This window comes from Melospiza melodia, unplaced genomic scaffold, assembly GCF_035770615.1.
Source record: "Melospiza melodia melodia isolate bMelMel2 unplaced genomic scaffold, bMelMel2.pri scaffold_315, whole genome shotgun sequence".
In the NCBI taxonomy this organism is placed as follows: domain Eukaryota; kingdom Metazoa; phylum Chordata; class Aves; order Passeriformes; family Passerellidae; genus Melospiza; species Melospiza melodia.
The window spans coordinates 59464-80952 of NW_026948633.1; the positions used below are offsets into that span (position 1 = coordinate 59464).

General features: G+C 60.4%; 1 protein-coding gene and 1 long non-coding RNA gene across 3 annotated transcripts; both read left to right on the plus strand.

Moving 5' to 3' along the window:
- Positions 1-1947: 1947 nt before the first annotated feature.
- On the plus strand, positions 1948-8703 carry LOC134434058 (uncharacterized). Its single transcript, XM_063182754.1, has 6 exons — positions 1948-3173; positions 3376-3608; positions 4419-4511; positions 4595-4629; positions 7058-7225; positions 8584-8703. Exons 1-6 carry the CDS (start codon positions 2419-2421, stop codon positions 8701-8703), a joined length of 1404 nt encoding a protein of 467 aa, XP_063038824.1. The 5' UTR covers positions 1948-2418.
- A 257-nt stretch (positions 8704-8960) lies between these two features.
- LOC134434060 (uncharacterized) lies at positions 8961-20694 on the plus strand. 2 transcript variants are annotated; one of them, XR_010031799.1, is made up of 3 exons: positions 8961-9015; positions 15209-15264; positions 20602-20694. It is a non-coding gene; the product is annotated as an uncharacterized LOC134434060 (long non-coding RNA). The 2 variants fall into 2 exon arrangements; XR_010031798.1 differs by lacking the exon at positions 8961-9015 and adding an exon at positions 11703-11763.
- The last annotated feature ends 795 nt before the right edge of the window (positions 20695-21489 follow it).

Below are 21489 nucleotides of genomic sequence, written 5' to 3' on the forward strand. Positions count from 1 at the left end.
GTTGGTGTGGCCACATTAACTATTGGCCACACCCCTTCCGAAAGACCACACCCCATTTTAAGTGCCCGCCCATGCTAATTGCACTAGCCACGCCCCCAAACACACACCCCCATCCCCGAAGCAACGCCTTTTAAATATTCAAACCACGCCCACCTTTTCAGGCCCCCATGTCTCCCTAATAGCAACCACACCCATCTGTGACCACGCCCCTTTACCAACCCCACCCATCCACTCCACTACGCCGCCACGCCCACCCGCGAGGCCCCTCCCCTTCTCTAAACCACGCCTTTCACTCCCAAACCACGCCCCCTTTGAGGCCCCGCCCCTCCCCCGGCGCGGTCGCAGCCGGGGCGGCCCCGCGGGGTCCCGGGTTCGAGTCCGGGGGCGGCTCCGGGGGGTCCCGGGTTCGAGTCCGGCGGCGGCTCCCGGGGGGTCCCGCGGGGGTCGCGGCCGCCGGGGGCGGGGGGCGATGGCGGGGCGCGCGGCCGCGCTGCTCGTGGCCGTGCTGGGCGCGGGGGCCGCGGGGCTCAGCCTGGAGCCGGTGGTGTGGCACACCGGGAACAGGCGGTGAGAGCGGGGGAGCGCGGGGGGATTGGGGGGTCTGGGGGGGGATGTTGAGAGTTTTGGGGCACCGGAGGGATTGAGGGGTCTGGGGGGGGGGCATTGGGGGGGTCTGAGGGTGTTGGGGGGCACCGGGGGCATTGAGAGGTTGGGGGGATTGAGGGGTCTGGGGGGCACTGGGGGAAATTGAGGGGTTTGGGGGGAATTGAGGGGTTGGGGGGCACTGGGGGGGATTGAGGAGGTCTGAGGATGTTGGGGGGCACCGGGGATTGAAGGGTTTGGGGGGAATTGAAGGGGTTTGGGGGTACCGGGGGAAATTGAGGGGTTGGGGAGGATTGGGGGGTCTGAGGGGTCTTCAGGATGTAAGGGGGGGTCTGAGGGAATTGGGGAATTTGGGGGTCCGAAGGGTTGGGGGGCACCGGGGGAATTGAGGGGTCTGGGGGGGGGGGATTGAGGAGTTTGGGGAGTACCGAGGCTTTGAGGGGTTTGGGGAGTTTTGATGGAATTGGGGGGTCTGGGGGATATTTGGGATATTGGGGGGGATCTGAAGGATTCGGGGGTCCGAGGGGTTGGGGGGCATGGGGGGATTGGGGAGTCTGAGGGTTCTTTGGGATATTGGGGGGATCTGAGGGAACTGGGGGGTCCAAGGGGTTGTGGTGTACTGGGGGGGTCTTGAGGAACCGGGGGGCCTGCGGGAATTGGGCGTTTTTGGGGTGTCTGGGGGGGATTGGGGGGTGTTGATGGGGGTGGGAGGGGCTTGAGAGGATTTGGGGGGGTCTTGAGGGGGCTTGGGGGTCTGAAAAGGTGGAGAGGAAAGGGGGGGCAGGTCGGGGGGGGCCTTGGGGATGTTGTCACCCCCTTCCAGGTGACCCCGAGAGACGGGGATGGGATATGGGGGGTGACACTGTGTGGGTGACACCGAGGGGGACACAACAGGCTGCGGGTGACATCATCTGTGTGACACCGTGAGTGACACCTGGTGCTGTAGCTGAGTGTGACACCCTGAGTGTGACAATGTGAGTGGCACCGTGACACCGTGGCCGTCACCATGACCACGCGTGTGACATCGTTACGACGCAGACAGTGTGACGGGGACACTGCCAGCGCAGGTGTCACCACACCTGTTACACACTGAGCAGGTGTGACACAGCTGGGGCACAGGTGGCACTGACACAAGAGGGTGACACCATCACGGGGAGGTGACGCCAGGTGCCCCTCCGTGTGTGTGTCACGGTGACAACCACATGGTGACAGTCCCACGGTGACAGTGGCACGGTGACAGTGACGTGGTGACATCCCCATCCCCCCCTCTGTCCCCCTCGGGTGCCCCCGGCCCCGGGTCCCCCCTGCTGTGTCCCCTCCCCCCCCCCCCCAGGCCCCCCACAGAGCAGGTGGGGGAGGGGCGGCGGCGCCGTTGCCATGGTGACAACAATGGCTGCCAACCCCCTCCCAGCGCTGCGGGGGCGCCTGATAGGGGGTGTCACCGTGTCACACACACCTGGCGGGGGTGTCACCGTGTCACACACACGGAGTGTCACACACACCCGGCATCGTCACCATGTCACCACGCCTGATGAGAGTGTTACCCTCCTGTGGTGTCACACAGTGTCACCTCCACGGTGTCACCATCACGGTGTCACCCCCTCGGCAATGTCACACCTGTCACTGTGTCACCCTCACAGTGTCACCCTCATGGTGGCAGTGTCACAGGTCCCTGCTGTGTCACACCTGTCACTGTGTCACACATACAGTGTGTCACCTGGTGTCACCTCTGCTGTGTCACCGTGACTGTGACAGTGTCACACACACAGTGTCACACACACAGTGTCACACATTGTCCCCGCAGGTTCCAGGACGATGGTGGCTTTGTGCTGTACCCGCAGATCGGTGACCGCCTGTACCTGGTGTGCCCGGGGGGGGCAGTGTCACACACACAGTGTCACACACAGACAGTATCACACATACACGATGTCACACATTGTCACACACAATGTCACACATTGTCACACTGTCCCTGCAGGTTTCTGGATGCCGGTGGTTACGTCCTGTACCCTCAGATCGGTGACCGCCTGTACTTGGTGTGCCCGGGGGGGCAGTGTCACACACACAGGATGTCACACACAGTGTCACAGACAGAATGTCACACTGTCACAGTGTCACACACAATGTCACACATCGTCACACTGTCCCCGCAGGTTCCAGGACGACGGTGGTTACGTGCTGTACCCGCAGATCGGTGACCGCCTGTACCTGGTGTGCCCGAGGGGCAGTGTCACACACACAGGATGTCACACGCACACTGTCACAGTGTCACACCCACAGGATGTCACACAATGTCACACACAGGATGTCACACACACAGGATGTCACACGCACAGTGTCACACACAGGATATTGCGCACTGTCACAGTGTCACAGTGTCACACACAGTGTCCCCATGTCACCTGGTTTGCCCAGGGGGCAGTGTCACACACACAGGATGTCACACGCACAGTGTCACACGCACAGTGTCACACACAGGATATTGCACAGTGTCACAGTGTCACACACAGTGTCCCCATGTCCCCGCAGGTTCCAGGACGACGGTGGCTACGTGCTGTACCCGCAGATCGGTGACCGGGTGTGCCCGGGGGGGGCAGTGTCACACACACAGGATGTCACACACAGTGTCACAGACAGAATGTCACAGTGTCACACACAGTGTCACAGTGTCACACACAATGTCACACGCAGTGTCCCCATGTCCCCGCAGGTTCCAGGACGACGGTGGCTACGTGCTGTACCCGCAGATCGGTGACCGCCTGGACCTGGTGTGCCGGGGGGGGCGGGCTACGAGTACTACAAGCTGTACCTGGTGGGGGGGGCGCAGGCGCGGCGCTGCCAGGTGCAGGCGCCGCCCGGCCCCGCCCCCCCCGGCCCCGCCCCCACGCTGCTGCTCACCTGCGACCGCCCCCAGCGCGACGTGCGCTTCACCATCAAATTCCAGGAGTTCAGCCCCAACCTCTGGGGACACGAGTTCCGCCGGCAGCACGACTATTACATCATCAGTGAGCCGTGACGTCATCACCGGGGGTGGTGGCATCGTGGGGGGGGGGTGGTGATGTCATCCACGGGTTGGTGATGTCATTGGGAACAAGTGGAGGGGACGGGGGTGTTTGGTTGTGTTTAGGGTGTGCTGGTGATGTCATCAGGGTGGTGATGTCATAGCAAGGGGTGGTGATGTCATTGCTGGAGGGGGTGGTGATGTCATTGACAGGAGGTTGTGATGTCATTTGAAATGTGGGTGGGGTCATTGGAGAAAAGGAGGGGAGGGAGGTGTTGGAGGAGGGGTTGGGTTGTGTTTAGGGTGTGCTGGTGATGTCATCGGGGTGGTGATGTCATAGTGAGGAGTGGTGATGTCATCAGGGAGGGGGTGGAGGGGAGGGGGCAGCTGTAGGGGGGGCTTTGGGGAGGGTCTTGGGGCTCTTTTGCTATTGGGAGGTCCCAGTGACGTGATTGGTTGTGATGTCATTGGATACGACGTCATCGGGCTATGATGTCATTGGGGTGTGATGTCATTGGGCATGATGTCATTAGGATGTGATGTCGTCAGAGAGGAGTGATGTCAATGGCGGGATGCCATTTGGGAGGTGACAGTGGAAGGGCAGGGATGATGTCATGATGACGTAATTGCTACCACTGTGATATCATCCATGTACCAGGCCGTGATGTCATCAGAGTGGGCATAACATCATGGTGTGTGACATCATCAGAATGAGCGATGACATCAAGGGAAGGGAATGACCGTGGAAGGGGGTGTTTTATGGCAAGTGTGATGACATCACCGATGACGTCACCAACCCCCTCCCCCATTTCAGCCACGTCGGACGGGACCCCCGAGGGGCTGGAGAACGGCCAGGGCGGGGCGTGCCTGACGCGGGCCATGCGCGTCACCCTGCGCGTGGGACAGCGTGAGTGTGGCCCCGCCCCCGCCCCGCCCCGCCCCTCCCCCTAAGCCACGCCCCCCTCTCACCCTCCCTCCCCTCCCCCACAGGCCCCGGGGCGGAGCCTCCGCCGACCCGGACACAGGTAAAGGTGTGAGGGGGCGGAGCAGGGGGCGGGGCTTTGCTCACATAAAGCCCGCCCCTGACTCCTCCCCTTTTTCAGGTCCAGCCAATCAGACGAGCCCGCCCGGGCCGGGCCCGCCCCCCGCGCGGGAGGGGGCGGTGCTGGGGGCGGCGGGGGGCGGGGCCGCGCTGCTGGCGCTGCTGGGGGGGGCGGGGGGGGCGCTCTGGTGGCGGCGCCGCCCCCGGAGAGCCCCGAAAACCCCGCGGGGAGGGGCGGGGCCCGCCAGGCCACGCCCACACGGGACAGGCCCCGCCCATCCACTGCGCGAGCTGCCCCTCCCCCCCGCGGCCCCGCCCCCCGCCTATTACAAGGTGTGAGGGGGTGGGGGAGGGGCGGAAGACCAAAATTGGGGAGGCCCCGCCCACAAAAATGAAGGACACGCCCCTTCCTGAAGCTCCGCCCTCTTGGGGAAAAGGGGAATGAAGGACCCAAAAAGGGAAGAATTTGCCCCAAAATGAACCCCCAGGTGTGAGGGTGGGGCTTAACAAGGAGGCGTGGCCTGAATGAGGCATGCTCACCAAAGGGGCGTGGCTTAACACGCGTATGGTGCGGCCTAGGGGCGTGGTCAACCAAATATGGGCGTGGCTTCACCCGGGGAGGCGGAGCTTGAGCAGCTTTGAGGCGTCACCCCTGTGAAAGAGGCGGGGCTTGATGATTCTGTCCCCCCATTGGCAATGATGAAGCCCCGCCCACAGAAAAAGGTGGGGTCTCTTAGGCCACATCTCCATGGGGAAAGGGGGCGGGCATTCCCATCCCAGCAACATGGCCGCCACCAAGCTGATGATCCAGAGCTGATGTCATAGTGATGAAGAGGCGGGGCTTCCTGTGTGACGTCACACCGGGGGTGTGGCCTGACTGTGTGCCCACTGCTGATTAGACAGTTTTGTGCAATTGGCTCTGCCCCTTTCCTGTCAATCAAACAGGGTGGGCGGGGCTTGGGGAGGTTTTTGCGCCCTCTGGTGGTGGGGAAGGGACTGGAAAGGGGCGGGGTCACCTGGGGGGGCGTGTCCCACCTGTCCGGTGTCACCTGTGTCACTTGAGGCCCCAAATCTTTATTTTTTCACCCAAACCCCAAAATTTTCCCTTTCCAGCCTCGTGCTTTTGAGGCCAAATCCCTCAGTTTTGAGGAAGAAAACAAAAATTTTTACCCAACCCCTGTCTTCAACCCAAATCATCACTTTTAGGGTCTGAAATAATTTTTTAATGTAAAAAAGATAATTTTTAGCATCAAAATCCTCTCTTTACCAACCTAAACCTTCATTTTTAAGGTCCAATCCTTCATTTTATTCCCAACTAATAATTCTAAAAACTAAGGCCTCACTTTGGACATGAATCCCCAAATTCCTGCATCCAAAACATCTTTAAAGATCCAAATTTCCTTTTACATATAAAAGATTCTTTTTCTGGCCCAAATTCTCAAATTTTTTAAATTAAAATTTGAATTTTTAGTGCTCAAAACCTCATTCCAAATCCACATTTCTAGGACCACAATTATTAATTTAAGGTCTAAAGCTGCAATTTCCCTCATTTTGGAGGGAAATCCACTTTTTACAAGCAAACCTCCACTTTTAGGGTTTAACCCCTTTTTTGGACATAAAAAATCCAATTTTGGGCTCACAAACATCATTTTTAGGGCCAAAATCCTTCCTTTTTAAGACCCAAAATTACATTTTTGCGTCCAAAATTTCATTTTCAGGGTGGAAATCCACAGTTTTAGGCTTCAAGCCCAAATTTTTGGGCCAAACGCTTCATTTTTAAGATTTTGAGGAGGGTTTAAACATTTTTGTGGGTACAAAAATTGAATTTTTAATGTCTCAAACCCCATTTTTTGTGCCAAAATTTTCATTTCAGGGTCTAAACCTTCACTATTGGGTCCAAATTCTCAAGTTTAGGCTCCAATCCCTCTCCTAAAGTTAAAACCACACATTTTTACACCCTATTTTAAGGACAAACCCTCATTTTTGGACAAAAATCTTATTTTTTGGATTGCAAGTCTTCATTTAAATGCCAATTCCTGTTTTTTTAGGAGTAGAAAACCTCATTTTTAGAGCCTTGTCCCACATTTTTAGGACCAAACATATTTTTGGGACCAAAACTTCTCTTTTGGACCCACCCCCTTTTCGGGTGGACGAAATGATTAATTTCAAGGCCAAACTTGCAGTTTTTGGACCAAAAATCTCATTTTTGGAGTGTAAATCCCAATTTTAGGCCTAAAATTTTGCATTTAGGTGCACATGCAGCAATTTTAGTGTAAAATCTTCAACTTTGGGCCCAAATTCTGCATTTTTAGAGCCCTTTGTGGTCTCCAGCCGTAATTTTTGGGTCATTTTAATTCGGTTTTGGGTCCAAATTTCCCTTTCCAAGGCCTCCACCTCCCCCCTCCCCTCAGCTCCGCTGTTGCCATGGCAACGGGCCCGGCGCGCCCTGCCGTGACGTCACGGCGGAGCTGGCCAATCAGAGCGCGGCTCGGCCGTTGTTGCTGAGGGGCGGGCGGGGGTCACGTGACCCCGAGGGGGAGGCCGGGGGTCCTCGTGCAAGGGGTCACGTGATCCCCCGTGTAAATCCCGAATTTCTCCCCCCAAAATCCCAAAATTCCGCATTTAAACCCCAAATTTCCCCACACAAATCCTATTTCCTCACACGAACTCCAAATTTCCTCATCCAAATCCCAAATATCCTCATTTAAACCCCAAATTTCCCCGTGAAAACCCCAAATTTCCTCAATTCCAAATTTCCTCATCCAAACCCCAAATGTCCCCATCCAAACCCCGAATTTCCTCGTCCAAATCCCAAATTTTCCCATTTAAATCCCAAATTTCCCCACACAACCCCGAAATTTCCCCATTTAAACCCCGAATTTCCCCATTTAAACCCCAATTTTCCCCGTGCAAGGGCCGGGCACGAGGGTGGGGGTGGTGGGAGGGGTCTGCAGATCCCCCCCCCCAAGAGCCCCTCCCCCCTTGCACACGCGCGTGCCAGCCCCGCCCCTCCCTCTCCCCGGGCACCTCGGGGTTAAATTCGGCCCCTCCCCCACCCCGCGCCCCTCCCCCACCCAGCCGGAGCCTCCCGGGGGCGGGGCGAGGCCGAGGGGGCGCGGCCAAGCCCGGCGGAGGCACGCCCCCACTGGGCACGTGCGGTCCCGCGCGCTGCCCGAGGGGAGGGGGGAGCGCGGGGCGGGGCTTGGCGGAGCTTCCGCGCCCTGATTGGTCGGCGTTGGGAAGGCGGTTCTGCCATTGGCTGGAGCGTGGTGTCCCCAGGGTGGCCCCGCCCCTGGGGTGCCAGGGCGCCCCCTGCTGGTCCCAGTGCGATTCCAGTCCCAGTGCCCGTTTATACTGGTCCCAGTGCCAGCTTATACTGGTCCCAGTGCCTCCCAGTCCCAGTATCCTTCTGTACTGGTCCCAGCACCGCCTCATACTGGTCCCAGTGCGCTCCCAGTCCCAGTGTCGCTGTGTACTGGGCCCAGTGCCTCCCAGTACCAGCTTATACTGGGCCCAGTTTGTCCAGTGCCATCCTGTACTGGTCCCAGTGCCTCCCAGTCCCAGTGTCGCTCTGTACTGGTCTCAGTACCAGCTTATACTGATTCCAGTGCCTCCCAATGCCACCCTGTACTAGTCCAGTGACAGTCCCCAGACCCTCCATCACACTAGACTGGGCCCAGTACTTCCCGGTATGGTTCTATACTGGTCCCAGCGCCCGTCACTGTTATCTCATCCTATTCCAGTCCATCCCAGTTCATCCCAGTTCTGTGCCAGTCCATCCCAGTCTGATTCCAGTCCTATAGCAGCCCAGCCCCGCCACCTCCCACGACATCTCAGACCCCCCCCAGTCCCTCTCAGTCACCCCAGGCCGTCCCAGTCCCCCCCAGTCTCTCTCAGTCCCTCCCAGTTCCCCCCAGTCCCTCCCAGTCTCCCCCAGCCGCCGCCGCGGTGGCGTGGCCTCGCAGCGGAGTGGGCGTGCCCCTCTGCGGGGCGTGGCGCGCGGTGGGCGTGCCCTCTCCATATATGGGCGTGCCTCGCGCGCGCCCTCCCTCCGTAGGCGTGGCCAGCGCTCCCTCATCCCCTTTGTGGGCGTGTCCCGGCGGCTCGGAGGGCGGTCCCTCCTCGGTGGGCGTGTCGCGGCGGTGGGGGCGTGCCCATCTCCCCCCTGTGGGCGTGCCCGGGGGCGTGTCCGGGGCGGGCGGGGCGCGCGGCTCTCGGGTCCTTTGTTTGAGCGAGGCCGGAGCCGCGGAGCCGCCGCAGCGCCGGGGCCGGGCCGGGACCCCCGGGAGCCCCGGGACCCTCCCGCACCCGGCACCCGCCGGGACCCCGCCGGCACCCCACGGACACACCGGCACCGGCAGCGCCGCAGGTACCGCTGAGGGACGAGCGGCGGGGGCAGCGCGGCCGGGGCGGCCGGGCCGCGGCCTGAGGGGAAGGGAAGGGGGGGGTGTGTGTGTGTGAGGGGTGAGGGCGGTGGGGAGGGGGCTGAGGGGCGTGGGGGGGGTGGGGAGGGGGTGTCAGGTGAGGGGGGTGGGGGGGAGGTGAGGGGGAATGAGGGGTCTGGGGTGGGGGGGGGAGTGTGAGGGAAATTGGGGGGGGTTGGCGTGAGGGGAATGGGGGGGCTGGGCCGAGGGGGGGCTCTGAGGGGGAATTTGGGGGTGGGCTGAGGGAAATGGGGGGGGCTGGGGTGGGGGTGAGGGGTGCGGGGTGAGGGGGGAGAACTGAGGGGGATTTGGGGGGGTATGAGGTGCGTGAGGGGGAAACTGAGGGGAAACTGAGAAAATTGAGGGGTGCGGGGTAGGGGGGGGGGAACTGAGGGGAATTGGGGGGGTCCGGCTTGTTTGGGGTGAACTGAGGGGGTTTTGGGGAGGGGGCATCAAACCTGAGGGGGAATTTGGGGGGTTTGAGGTGCGTGAGGGGGAAACTGAGGGGAAATTGAGAAAATGAGAGGTGTGGGGAGAAAACTGAGGGGAAATGGGGAGGGGGGAGCACGGCTGAGGTGATTTCGGGGGGTCAGGCCTGGTTGGGGTGAATTGAGGCGATTTTGGGGAGGGGGCGTCAAACCTGAGGGGAATTTGGGGGGCTTTGAGGTGCGTGAAGGGAAACTGAGGGGAAATTGAGAAAATTGAGGGGTGTGGGGGGAAAACTGAGGGGAAATGGGGGGGGGTCCGGCCTGGTTGGGGTGAATTGAGGGGGGGGTGTCAGCATTGGGGTGAATTCAGGGGATTTTGTGAGGGGCCTTCAAACCTGAGGGGAAGTTTGGGGGGGTCTGGCTGAGGGGGATTTGAGGAGGGGTCTGGGTTAAGGGGGGGTAAATTGGGGGGGGTTTGAGGTGGGCAGGTAAAATCTGGGTAAAATTAAAGAGGTTTGGGTTTAGGGGAGGGGAAGTTGAGGTGAAATGGGGGGGGTCAGATGTGAGGTGAAATTGGGGTTTTTGAGGGGTTTGGGGAGAATTCAGGTGAAATGGGGGGCGGGGGTCTCACCTGGAGGGAGTCAGGAGAAAATTGAGGTGAATTTGGGGGGGGGTCCTGGCTTTTTGGGGGGGTCAGATTGAGGTGAAATTGGGGTATTTTGTGGGGGTCAAATATGAGGTGAAATTGGGGTTTTTGAGAGGAAACTGAGGTGAAATGGGGGTGGAGGTGATTTGGGGGGGTTCTGGCTCTTTTGGGGTGATTTGGGGGGGTCACATTGAGGTGAAATGGGGGGGGTCACACCTGGAGGAGTGAATTGGGGGACCAATTAAATTTTGGGGTTTTTGCGACTTGGGGGGTTCAAACCTGAGGTAAAAGAGGGGGGCAAAGCTGAAATAATGGGGGGGGGTAAATTTGGGATTTGGGGGGGGGGGTCAGGGCTGAGGTGAATTTGGGGGGGCCCAGGTGTGAGATAAGGGGGGGGGTGGCGGGCAAATTTAAATTAAAATTTGTGAGTTTGGATTTTGGGGGGGAGGGTCCAGATTTGGGGAGGGGATAAAGCTGAGGTAAATATGAAAAATTGAGGGGGGGGTTCTGCCCCTCCCCAAATTGATTTGGGGGTGTCTGGGCTGAGCTAATTGGGGGGCTCTGACTCCCCCGCCATGTGTGGATTTTGGGGGGGGTCACTTGGGGTGAAACCCTGCCCCCCCCCAAATGAATTCAGGGGGGGATTTTGGGGTGAATTTGGGGGAGTTTGGGGTCTTAAAGGGCCAGCACAACTTTGGGGGGGCACCTTTAGTGACCCCAACCCCTCTGTGCCTCAGTTTCCCTGTTTTGGCGGTGTCCCTCTTGTTTATTTTGGGGGGGGGGGGGCCACAGGAAAGTTTTGGGGTTCAGGGGAGGGGTTGAGGTGTCAAGGGGGGATTTTGGGGGGCTCTGGGAGGTTTGGGGGTGTCAGGAGAGGATTTGGGGGTGCTGAGGGGTCTGGGGGGGTTTTGGGGGGTCTCAGCGAGGGATTTGGGGATTTTGGGGGGTGTGGGGGGGTTTGAGGTGTTTTTAGGGAGGTTTTGGGGTGTCTGGGGGGGGTCAGGTTGTACTTTGGGGGGCTCAGAAAGGGGGGGGGGGTCAGGCTTTGCAGCTTTATTGGGGTGTAGCCCCCTCCTGAGCCCCCCAAAATGCACCTGGGACCCCCAAACACACCTGGAACCCCCAAAGTGCACCTGGGACCTCAAAACTCACCTGAAACCTTCTCCAAATACACCTGGAACCCCCAAAATATATTGGGGAACCCCAAAAGGCACCTGGGATCCCCTCAAAAGCCCCTGGGACCCCAAAATGCACCTGGGAGCCCCAAACTCACCTGAAATCCTCCCCCAAATACACCTGGGACCCCCCAAAATGTATTGGGGAACCCCAAAAGACACCGGAAACCCCCCCAAAACCGCACTTGGGACCCCCCTAAATGCACCTGGGACCCCCAGAATTGCACCTGAGACCCCCTAAACGTGTCAGGGACCCCCAAAATGCACCTGGGACCCCCCCAAACACACCTGCCCCCCCCCCCCCTCCATCAGGGCGCCCCGGGCCGGGCTGGGCGCGGCCTCCTGATAAGGCGGGTGTGGGGCACTGGGAGGGACTGGGAGCACTGGGAGGGACTGGGAGCGCGGGGCAAGGGTGAAGGTTGGACTGGGAGCACTGGGAATGGGGTAAGGCTGTACTGGGAGGGACTGGGAGCACTGGGAGCAGGGTAAGGGCTGTACTGGGAGGGACTGGGAGCGCAGGGCAAGGGTGAAGGTTGGACTGGGAGCACTGGGAGCGGGGTAAGGGGCTGTACTGGGAGGGACTGGGAGCACTGGGAGCAGGATAAGGGCTGTACTGGGAGGGACTGGGAGCAGGGTAAGGGCTGTACTGGGAGGGACTGGGAGCAGGGTAAGGGCTGTACTGGGAGCACTGGGAGGGACTGGGAGCACGGGGCAAGGGTGAAGGTTGGACTGGGAGCACTGGGAACAGAGTAAGGGCTGTACTGGGAGCACTGGGAGTGGGTTTAGGATTGTATTGGGAGCACTGGGAGGGACTGGGAGCATGGGGCAAGGGTGAAGGCTGCACTGGGAACAGGGTAGGAGTTGTACTGGGAGCACTGGGAGTGGGTTTAAGGCTGTACTGGGAGCACTGGGAGGGACTGGGAGCACTGGAGCTGGGGACAAGGGTGAAGGCTGCACTGGGAGCACTGGGAATGGGTTTAGGGCTGTACTGGAGGGACTGGGAGCACTGGGAACAGAGTAAAGGCTGTACTGGGAGCACTGGGAACGGGATAGGGGTTGTACTGGGAGCACTGGGAGGGACTGGGAGCCAGGAACAAGGGTGAAGGTTGTACTGGGGGGACTGGGAACAGGATAAGGGCTGTACTGGGAGCACTGGGAGTGGGTTTAGGGCTGTACTGGGAGCACTGGAGCTGGGGACAAGGGTGAAGGCTGCACTGGGAGCACTGGGAACAGGGTAAGGGCTGTACTGGGAGCACTGGGATTACTGGGAATGGAGTAAGGGCTGTACTGGGAGCACTGGGAGTTGGCCCAGCAGGTGTTTGTGTACTGGGAGCGCTGTGTGAATCTGTACTGGGAGCACTGGGAATTGCAGATCTTGGTGGGAGCTGGATTGCCTGTTACTGGTGTTACTGGGAGCTGGGATTGCCTGTTACTGGTGTTACTGGGAGCTGGGATTGCCTGTTACTGGTGTTACTGGGAGCTGGGAATGCCTGTTACTGGTGTTACTGGGAGCTGGGAATGCCTGTTACTGGTGTTACTGGGAGCTGGGAATGCCTGTTACTGGTGTTGCTGGGAATGACAGTTACTGGTGTTACTGGGAGTTGGGATTGCCAGTTACTGGTGTTACTGGAGTAGCGAATGACCACTACTGGTTATACTGGGAGCTGAGTATGGTTACTGGAGCCAAGAGTGTGAGATACTGGGAGTACTGGGGATGGAGGCGGCTGTACTGGGAGATACTGGGAACAGCAGTACTGGTCATACTGGGAGCACTGGGAATGGAGGTGTCCATACTGGGGATACTGGGAGCACTGGGGATACTGGGAACAGCAGTACTGGTTATACTGGGAGATACTGGGAACAGCAGTACCGGTCATACTGGGAGCACTGGGAATGGAGGCGTTCATACTGGGGTTACTGGGAGCACTGGTACTGGTCATACTGGGAGCACTGGGGATACTGGGAGCACTGGTACTGGTCATACTGGGGATACTGGGAACACTGGTGCTGCTCATACTGGGAGCAGCCCCCTGGGCCATACTGGTCCCAGTAAGGCTCTGGGAAGGGGCAGGAGTGTCCCAGTGTTCCCAGTGCTCCCAGTAAGGCTCTGTGTGTGTCCAGTGCTCCCAGTAAGGCTCTGTGTGTGTCCCAGTGCTCCCAGTAAGGCTCTGTGTGTGTCCCAGTGCTCCCAGTAAGGCTCTGTGTGTTGTCCCAGTGCTCCCAGTAAGGCTCTGTGTGTGTCCCAGTGCTCCCAGTGCAGCTCTGTGTGTGTGTCCCAGTGCTCCCAGTGCTCCCAGTAAGGCTCTGTGTGTGTCCCAGTGCTCCCAGTAAGGCTCTGTGTGTGTCCCAGTGCTCCCAGTGCTCCCAGTGCAGCTCTGTGTGTGTGTCCAGTGCTCCCAGTAAGGCTCTGTGTGTGTGTCCCAGTGCTCCAGTAAGGCTCTGTGTGTGTGTCCCAGTGCTCCCAGTAAGGCTCTGTGTGTGTGTCCCAGTGCTCCCAGTAAGGCTCTGTGTGTGTGTCCCAGTGCTCCCAGTAAGGCTCTGTGTGTGTGTCCAGTGCTCCCAGTGCTCCCAGTAAGGCTCTGTGTGTGTGTCCCAGTGCTCCCAGTGCAGCTCTGTGTGTGTCCCAGTGCTCCCAGTAAGGCTCTGTGTGTGTGTCCCAGTGCTCCCAGTAAGGCTCTGTGTGTGTGTCCCAGTGCTCCCAGTAAGGCTCTGTGTGTGTGTCCCAGTGCTCCCAGTGCTCCCAGTGCAGCTCTGTGTGTGTCCCAGTTGCTCCCAGTGCAGCTCTGTGTGTGTCCCAGTGCTCCCAGTAAGGCTCTGTGTGTGTGTCCCAGTGCTCCCAGTAAGGCTCTGTGTGTGTCCCAGTGCTCCAGTGCTCCAGTAAGGCTCTGTGTGTGTCCCAGTGCTCCAGTGCTCCCAGTATGGCTCTGTGTGTGTCCCAGTGCTCCAGTAAGGCTCTGTGTGTGTGTCCCAGTGCTCCCAGTAAGGCTCTGTGTGTGTGTCCCAGTGCTCCCAGTAAGGCTCTGTGTGTGTCCCAGTGCTCCCAGTAAGGCTCTGTGTGTGTCCCAGTGCTCCCAGTAAGGCTCTGTGTGTGTGTCCCAGTGCTCCCAGTAAGGCTCTGTGTGTGTGTCCCAGTGCTCCCAGTAAGGCTCTGTGTGTGTCCCAGTGCTCCCAGTAAGGCTCTGTGTGTGTGTCCCAGTGCTCCCAGTGCTCCCAGTAAGGCTCTGTGTGTGTGTCCAGTGCTCCCAGTGCTCCCAGTAAGGCTCTGTGTGTGTGTCCCAGTGCTCCCAGTAAGGCTCTGTGTGTGTGTCCCAGTGCTCCCAGTGCTCCCAGTAAGGCTCTGTGTGTGTGTCCCAGTGCTCCCAGTAAGGCTCTGTGTGTGTCCCAGTGCTCCCAGTAAGGCTCTGTGTGTGTGTCCCAGTGCTCCCAGTGCTCCCAGTAAGGCTCTGTGTGTGTGTCCCAGTGCTCCCAGTGCAGCTCTGTGTGTGTCCCAGTGCTCCCAGTAAGGCTCTGTGTGTGTGTCCCAGTGCTCCCAGTGCTCCCAGTGCAGCTCTGTGTGTGTCCCAGTGCTCCCAGTGCAGCTCTGTGTGTGTGTCCCAGTGCTCCCAGTAAGGCTCTGTGTGTGTCCCAGTGCTCCCAGTAAGGCTCTGTGTGTGTGTCCCAGTGCTCCCAGTGCTCCCAGTAAGGCTCTGTGTGTGTGTCCCAGTGCTCCCAGTGCTCCCAGTAAGGCTCTGTGTGTGTGTCCCAGTGCTCCCAGTAAGGCTCTGTGTGTGTGTCCCAGTGCTCCCAGTGCTCCCAGTAAGGCTCTGTGTGTGTCCCAGTGCTCCCAGTAAGGCTCTGTGTGTGTCCCAGTGCTCCCAGTGCTCCCAGTAAGGCTCTGTGTCCCCCCCAGGCCATGGCTGGAGCGTAGCCCCTCCCCCACCGGACACAGGACCCACCCTCGGACACGTGAGTGCCCCGCCCCCCATGGCCACGCCCCCATGGCCACGCCCCCTCCTGTCAGGTGTGTGTGACACCAGGTGTGGCGGTGTGTGTGTGACAGTGTCACACCTGTCCAGGTGTGTGTGTGACAGTGTGGGACAGCGTCACTCATCTGCCCAGGTGTGTGTGTGTGACACCAGGTGTGTGTGTGACAGGGTGTGACGGTGTCACACACCCATCTAGGTGTGTGTGTGACGGTGTGTGACACCAGATGTGACAGTGTGACACTTGTCCAGGTGTGTGGGACAGCAGGTGTGGCGGTGTCACATCTGTCCAGGTGTGTGTGTCACCAGGTGTGCGTGTGTGACACCAGGTGTGACAAGGGGTGCACGCCTTTGTCGCACACGTGTCACACCTGTAGGACAGTGTCACCCCCGTGTCACATCCACAGCGCAGTGTCACACACGTGTCACCTCTCTAGGACAGCATCGCACACATCTAGAGCAGTGTCACACCTGTGTCACCTTTCTAGGACAGCATGACACCTGTGTCACCTCCTCAGGACAGTGTCACACCTGTGTCACCTTTCTAGGACAGCATGACACCTGTGTCACCTCCACAGGACAGTGTCACACCCGTGTCACCTCCTCAGGACAGTGTCACACCTGTGTCACCTTTCTAGGACAGTATGACACCCGTGTCACCTCCACAGGACAGTGTCACACCTGTGTCACAGCCACAGGACAGTGTCACACGCACATTGCACGTGTCAGCTCCATAGGACAGCGTTACACACGTGTCACCTTTATTGGACAGTGCCACACCTGGGTCACCTCTGTAGAACAGTGTCACACCTGTAGAACAGTGTCACGCACGTGTCACCTCTCTCAGACACTGTCACACCCCTCCCCTGCTGTCCCACCCTCCCACGCGTGTCACTGTCCCTGTCCCTGTCCCTCACCGTCCCTGCTCCGCCGAGGCTCCCCGGATCCAGGGACACCCCAATATCACAGGGGACACCCTGGGGACACCCTGGGGACACCCCAGTGTCACAGGGACACCCCAATATCACAGGGACACCCTGGGGACACCCTGGGGACACCCCAGTGTCACAGGGACACCCCAATATCACAGGGACACCCTGGGGACACCCTGGGGACACCCCAGTGTCACAGGGACACCCTGGAGACGCTTCAGGGACACCCTGGGGACACCCCAGGACCTCCCAATGTCACAGGGACACCCCAGGGACACCTCGGGGACAGCCCAGGGCCACCTCAGTGTCACAGGGGCCATCCCAGGGTCACTCCATTGTCACAGGGACACCGCAGTGCCACCCCAATGCCACAGGGACACCTCAGGGGGCACCCCAATGTCACAGGATCACCCCAGGGACACCCCGGGGACACTCCAGTGTCACAGGGCCACCCCAGTGCCACCCCAGTATCACAGGGACACCCTGGGGACACTCCAGGGACACCCCGGGGACACCCCAGTGTCACAGGGACATCTCAGGGACACCCTGGGGCCGTCCCAGTGCCACCCCAATGCCACAGGGACACCTCAGGGCCACCTTAGGGACACCCCAGTGTCACAGGATCACCCCAGGGACACTCCAGTGTCACAGAGGCCACCCAAGGGCCACCCAGAACAGGGGACAGCAGTGACACAGGTGTCACACATGCGTGTCTGACCGTGCATTGTCACACGTGGGGTCACCCGGGGTCGCACGCGTGTCCCAGCCGTGTCACCCGGTGCGGTTGTCCCTGTCCCCAGGTGTCCCCTGTCCTCACCTCACCCTGCGTGTCCCCGTGTCACCCCGTGGCTGCTGTCCCCGTGTCACCCCCTGTGTCACCCCACGTGGCCCTGGGTGTCCCCGCATGCCCTCCCCGTGTCCCCATGTCTGTCCCTGCTCTCCTTGTGTCCCCCGATGTCCCCAAGTGCCCTCTTTGTGTCCCCAGGTGTGTCCCCAAGTGCCCTCTCTGTGTCACCACGCGTGTGTCTCCCGTGTCCTCCCCACCTGTCCCTCGGTGTCCCCGATGTCCTGTCCCCACTCTGTTTCCCCCAATGTCCCCCCATGTCCCCCCGTCCCGTGTCCCCCACAATGTCCACCCTGTATCCCCGTCCCGTGTCCCCCACAATGTCCACCCTGTATCCCCCGTCCCATGTCCCCAATGTCCCCCTCGTGTCCCCTCTGTGTCCCCCATCCCGTGTCCCCTCCATGTCCCCCCTGTGTTTCTCCATCCCGTGTCCCCAATAACTCCCCAATGTCCCCTCCCGCTCCCAATCCTGTGTCCCCAATGTCCCCACATGTCCCCTCTGTGTCCCCCAGTGTCCCCCCTGTGTCCCCTCCATGTCCTCCTTATCTCATGTCCCCAATGTCCTCCCAGTGTCCCCCATCCCATGTCCCCAATGTCCCCTTCCATATTCCCCCCAATGTCCCCTCAGTGTCCCCCCGTGTCCCCCCATCCCCTGTCCCAAATAATTCCCCAATGTCCCCCCCAGTGTCCCTTCCATGTCCCTCCATCCCATGTCCCCAATGTTCCCCGTGTGTCCCCCAACCCGTGTCCCCTCCATTGTCCCCAGTGTCCCCCCAATTGTCCCCCCCATGTCCCCCATGCCATGTCCACAATGTCCCCCCACGTTCCCCATCCCATGTCCCCAATAACTCTCCAATGTCCCCCCCGTGTCCCATCTGTGTCCCCCAATGTCCCCCCGCGTCCCCCATGCCATGCCACCATGTCGTCCCAATGTCCCTCCAATGTCCCCCCCGTGTCCCCAGTGTCCCCCCCCCATGTCCCCCATCCTGTGTCCCCCAATGTCCCCTCCGTGTCCCCAGTGTCCCCCCCCATGTCCCCCCATCCTGTGTCCCCCAGTGTCCCCTCCGTGTCCCCCCCATGTCCCCCATCCTGTGTCCCCCAATGTCCCCTCCGTGTCCCCAGTGCCCCCCCATGTCCCCCATCCTGTGTCCCCCAATGTCCCCTCCGTGTCCCCCCCATGTCCCTCCATCCTGTGTCCCCCAATGCCCCTCCATGTCCCCCATCCTGTGTCCCCAATGTCCCTCCATCCCATGTCCCCAGTGTCCCCCTTCTGTCCGTCCATCCCGTGTCCTCAATGTCCCCCCGTGTCCCCAATGTCCCCCCCATCTCGTGTCCCCAATGTCCCCCCAGTGTCTCCGCGATGTCCCCTCTGTGTCACCCTATCCCGTGCGTCCCCCCAGTGTCCCCCCCGTGTCCCCCCCTCCCGTGTCCGGGATTCCCCCTCCCCCCCACTCCGTCACGGGCATCCGCTGACGTCACGGCGGGGGGCGGGGCGGGGACACCCACGCGGGTCCGGGTGACTCACGGGGGGTGTCGGTGACTCACGGGGGGGTGGCGGTGTCACCACGCGGGGTGGCCGTGTCACCACGGGCCGGTGACTCACGGGGGAAGGGGGGGGGGGGCTGTGTCACCACGCGGGGCCACCACGCGGGGCCGGCACACGCGGGGCCGGCGGCACGCGGGGCACACCGGGCACGGGTGAGGGACACGGGGGGACACCGGGGACGGTGAGGGACACGGGGGACACCGGGGACGGGTGAGGGACACGGGGGGACACCGGGGACGGTGAGGGACACGGGGGGACACCCGGGGGGACACGCAGGGACGGGTGAGGGACATGGGGGGACACCGGGGGCACACCGGGGACGGGTGAGGGACACGGGGGGACACCCGGGGCACACCGGGGATGGGTGAGGGACACGGGGGGACACCCGGGGGGACACGCAGGGACGGGTGAGGGACACGGGGGGACATCTGGGGACACCCGGGGCACCCCGAGGATGGGTTGAGGGACACGGGCAGACACCCGGGGGGGGATGAGGGACACCAGGGGGACACCTGGGGCACACGTGGGGACAGGTGAAGGGACATGGGGGCACACCAGCGACACCTGGGGGGTGGTGTGAGGGTCACGGAGGGGACACCATAGGGGGACACCGGGGGGGGTTGGTGAGTGACATGGAGGGACACCTGGGGGGGGGGGTGAGGGATATGGGGACACCTGGGGACACCTGGGGGGGGGTGAGCATGGCGTGGGGGGGGGTCGGGGGTGGGGGGGACGGTGGTTGTGTGTGACCGAGGTCATTGGGGGGGGACGGGGTGGGGACACGGGCGGGACCAGGGGGCAGCCTGGCCGGGGTCACTGTGGCCGTGGGTCAGTCTGGCTGTTGGTCACTCTGGCTGTGGTCACTCTGGCTGTGGGGTCAGTCTGGTTGTTGGTTACTCTGGCTGTGGGTCACTCTGGCTGTGGGTCACTCTGGTTGTTGTTCACTCATGTCTCTGAGTCACTCTGGCTGTGGGTCACTGGTGACCATAGGTCACTCTGTTTGTGGGTCAGTGCAATTATTGGTCATTCTGGTAGTTGGTCACTGGTGACTGTGGGGTCACTCTGGCCATGGGTCACTCTGGTAGTTGGTCACTCTGGTAGTTGGTCACTCATGGCCATGGGTCACTCTGGCCGTGGGTCACTCTGGTTATTGGTCAGTGGTTCAGGCTCACTGGTGACCATGTGGCTGTTGGTCATTCATGGTTGTTGGTCACTCTGGCTGTGAGTCACTGGTGACCGTGTGGCTGTGGGTCACTCTGGCCATGGGTCACTGTGGCCATGGGTCACTGTGGCCGTGGGTCACTCTGGCTGTGGGTCACTGTGGCTGTGGGTCACTGTGGCTGTGGGTCATTCTGGTTATTGGTCACCAGTTCAGGGTCACTGGTGACCATGTGGCTGTTGGTCATTCATGGTTGTTGGTCACTCTGGCTGTTGGTCACTGGTTGAGGGTCACTGGTGGCTGTGGGTCACTCTGGTCACCCATGTTTGGGGTCGCGTGGTGCCGTGTCTGGGTGGCTCTGTGCCACCACCTGTCCCATGCGTGTCACCCTGTCCCTGGTGTCACCCTGTCCCTGTGTGTCCCCAGGTGTCACCCTGATCCTGTGTGTACCCTGTCCCTCAGTGTCACCCTGTCCCTGATGTCACCCTGTCCCTCATTGTCACCCTGTCCCGTTATGTCCCCGAGTGTCGCCGTCCCCTTCCCGCTCCCCGTGGGCGTCGCGGTCTCCCCTTGGCCACGCCCCCAGCCGTGACGTCACGGGAAGGCCCCGAAATTCTCCCTCAGCCGTGGCCATGACGTCACAGATGGGGGCGGGGGAAGGCCCTGCCCCTCCCCAGTGTCCCCAAATGTCCCCAAATTGTCCCCAAATTGCCCCCAAACCCCTCCCAACGCTTCTCCCCATTCTGCCCCGCAGGGGGCGTGGCCCCGCCTTGCCCCGCCCTCCCCTCTCCTCATTGGCCAGCACCAGCCTGACCCCTCTCTCCATTGGTCGCCCTCAGGCTGAGCCAGAGCCGGAAGGGAGCGATGATTGGCTGCCAGGCGAGAGGCGCGCTGTGATTGGCCGGTTCCTGGAGAGGGTCGCGTCATCGGTGAGGGGGCGGGGCGTGGGTAGAAGGGGGCGGGGTCTGTGGCGCGCGTGAAGCCCTGCCCACTTCCGCATCACGTGATCGCGGGATTGCCCGCCCCCTCCCGCTGGGGGCGGAGCCTCAGAACTGCCCTAAAACTGCCCCAGAACTGCCCCCAAAAATGCCCCAAAATTGTCCTAAAATGCCCCAAAAATAGCCCAAAATTGACCCTGAAAGTGCCTCAGAACTGCCCTAAAAGTGCCCCAGAACTGCCCTAAAACTGTCTCAGAATTGCCCTAAAAGTACCCCAGAATTGATCCTAAAACTGCCCTAAAAGTGCACCAGAATTGATCCAAACTGACCCAAAAGTGCCCCTAAAACTGCCCTAAAAGTGCCCCCATAATTCACCCTGAAAGTGCCTCAGAACTGCCCCTAGAACTGCCCCAGAATTGCCCCAAAACTGCCCCTAAAACGGCCCTAAAAGTACCCCATAATTGATCCAAAAGTGTCCCTAAAACTGCCCTAGTATTTCTCTTAAACTGCCCCAAAAGTGCCCCATAATTGACCCTAAAATTCCCCAGAATTGATCCAAAACTACCTCAAAACTGCCCCTAAAAGTGCCCCCAAAAGTACCCGAGAACTGCCCCAGAATTTCCCCTAAAATTACCCCAGAATTTCTCCAAAACTGCCCTAAAATTGCCCTAAAACTGCCCCTACAAGTGCCCCAGAATTGACCCTAAAAGTGCCCCAGAACTGTCCTAAAATGGTCCCAGAAATGCCCCAAAGTTGCCCTAAAGGTGCCCCATAATTGACCCTGTAAGT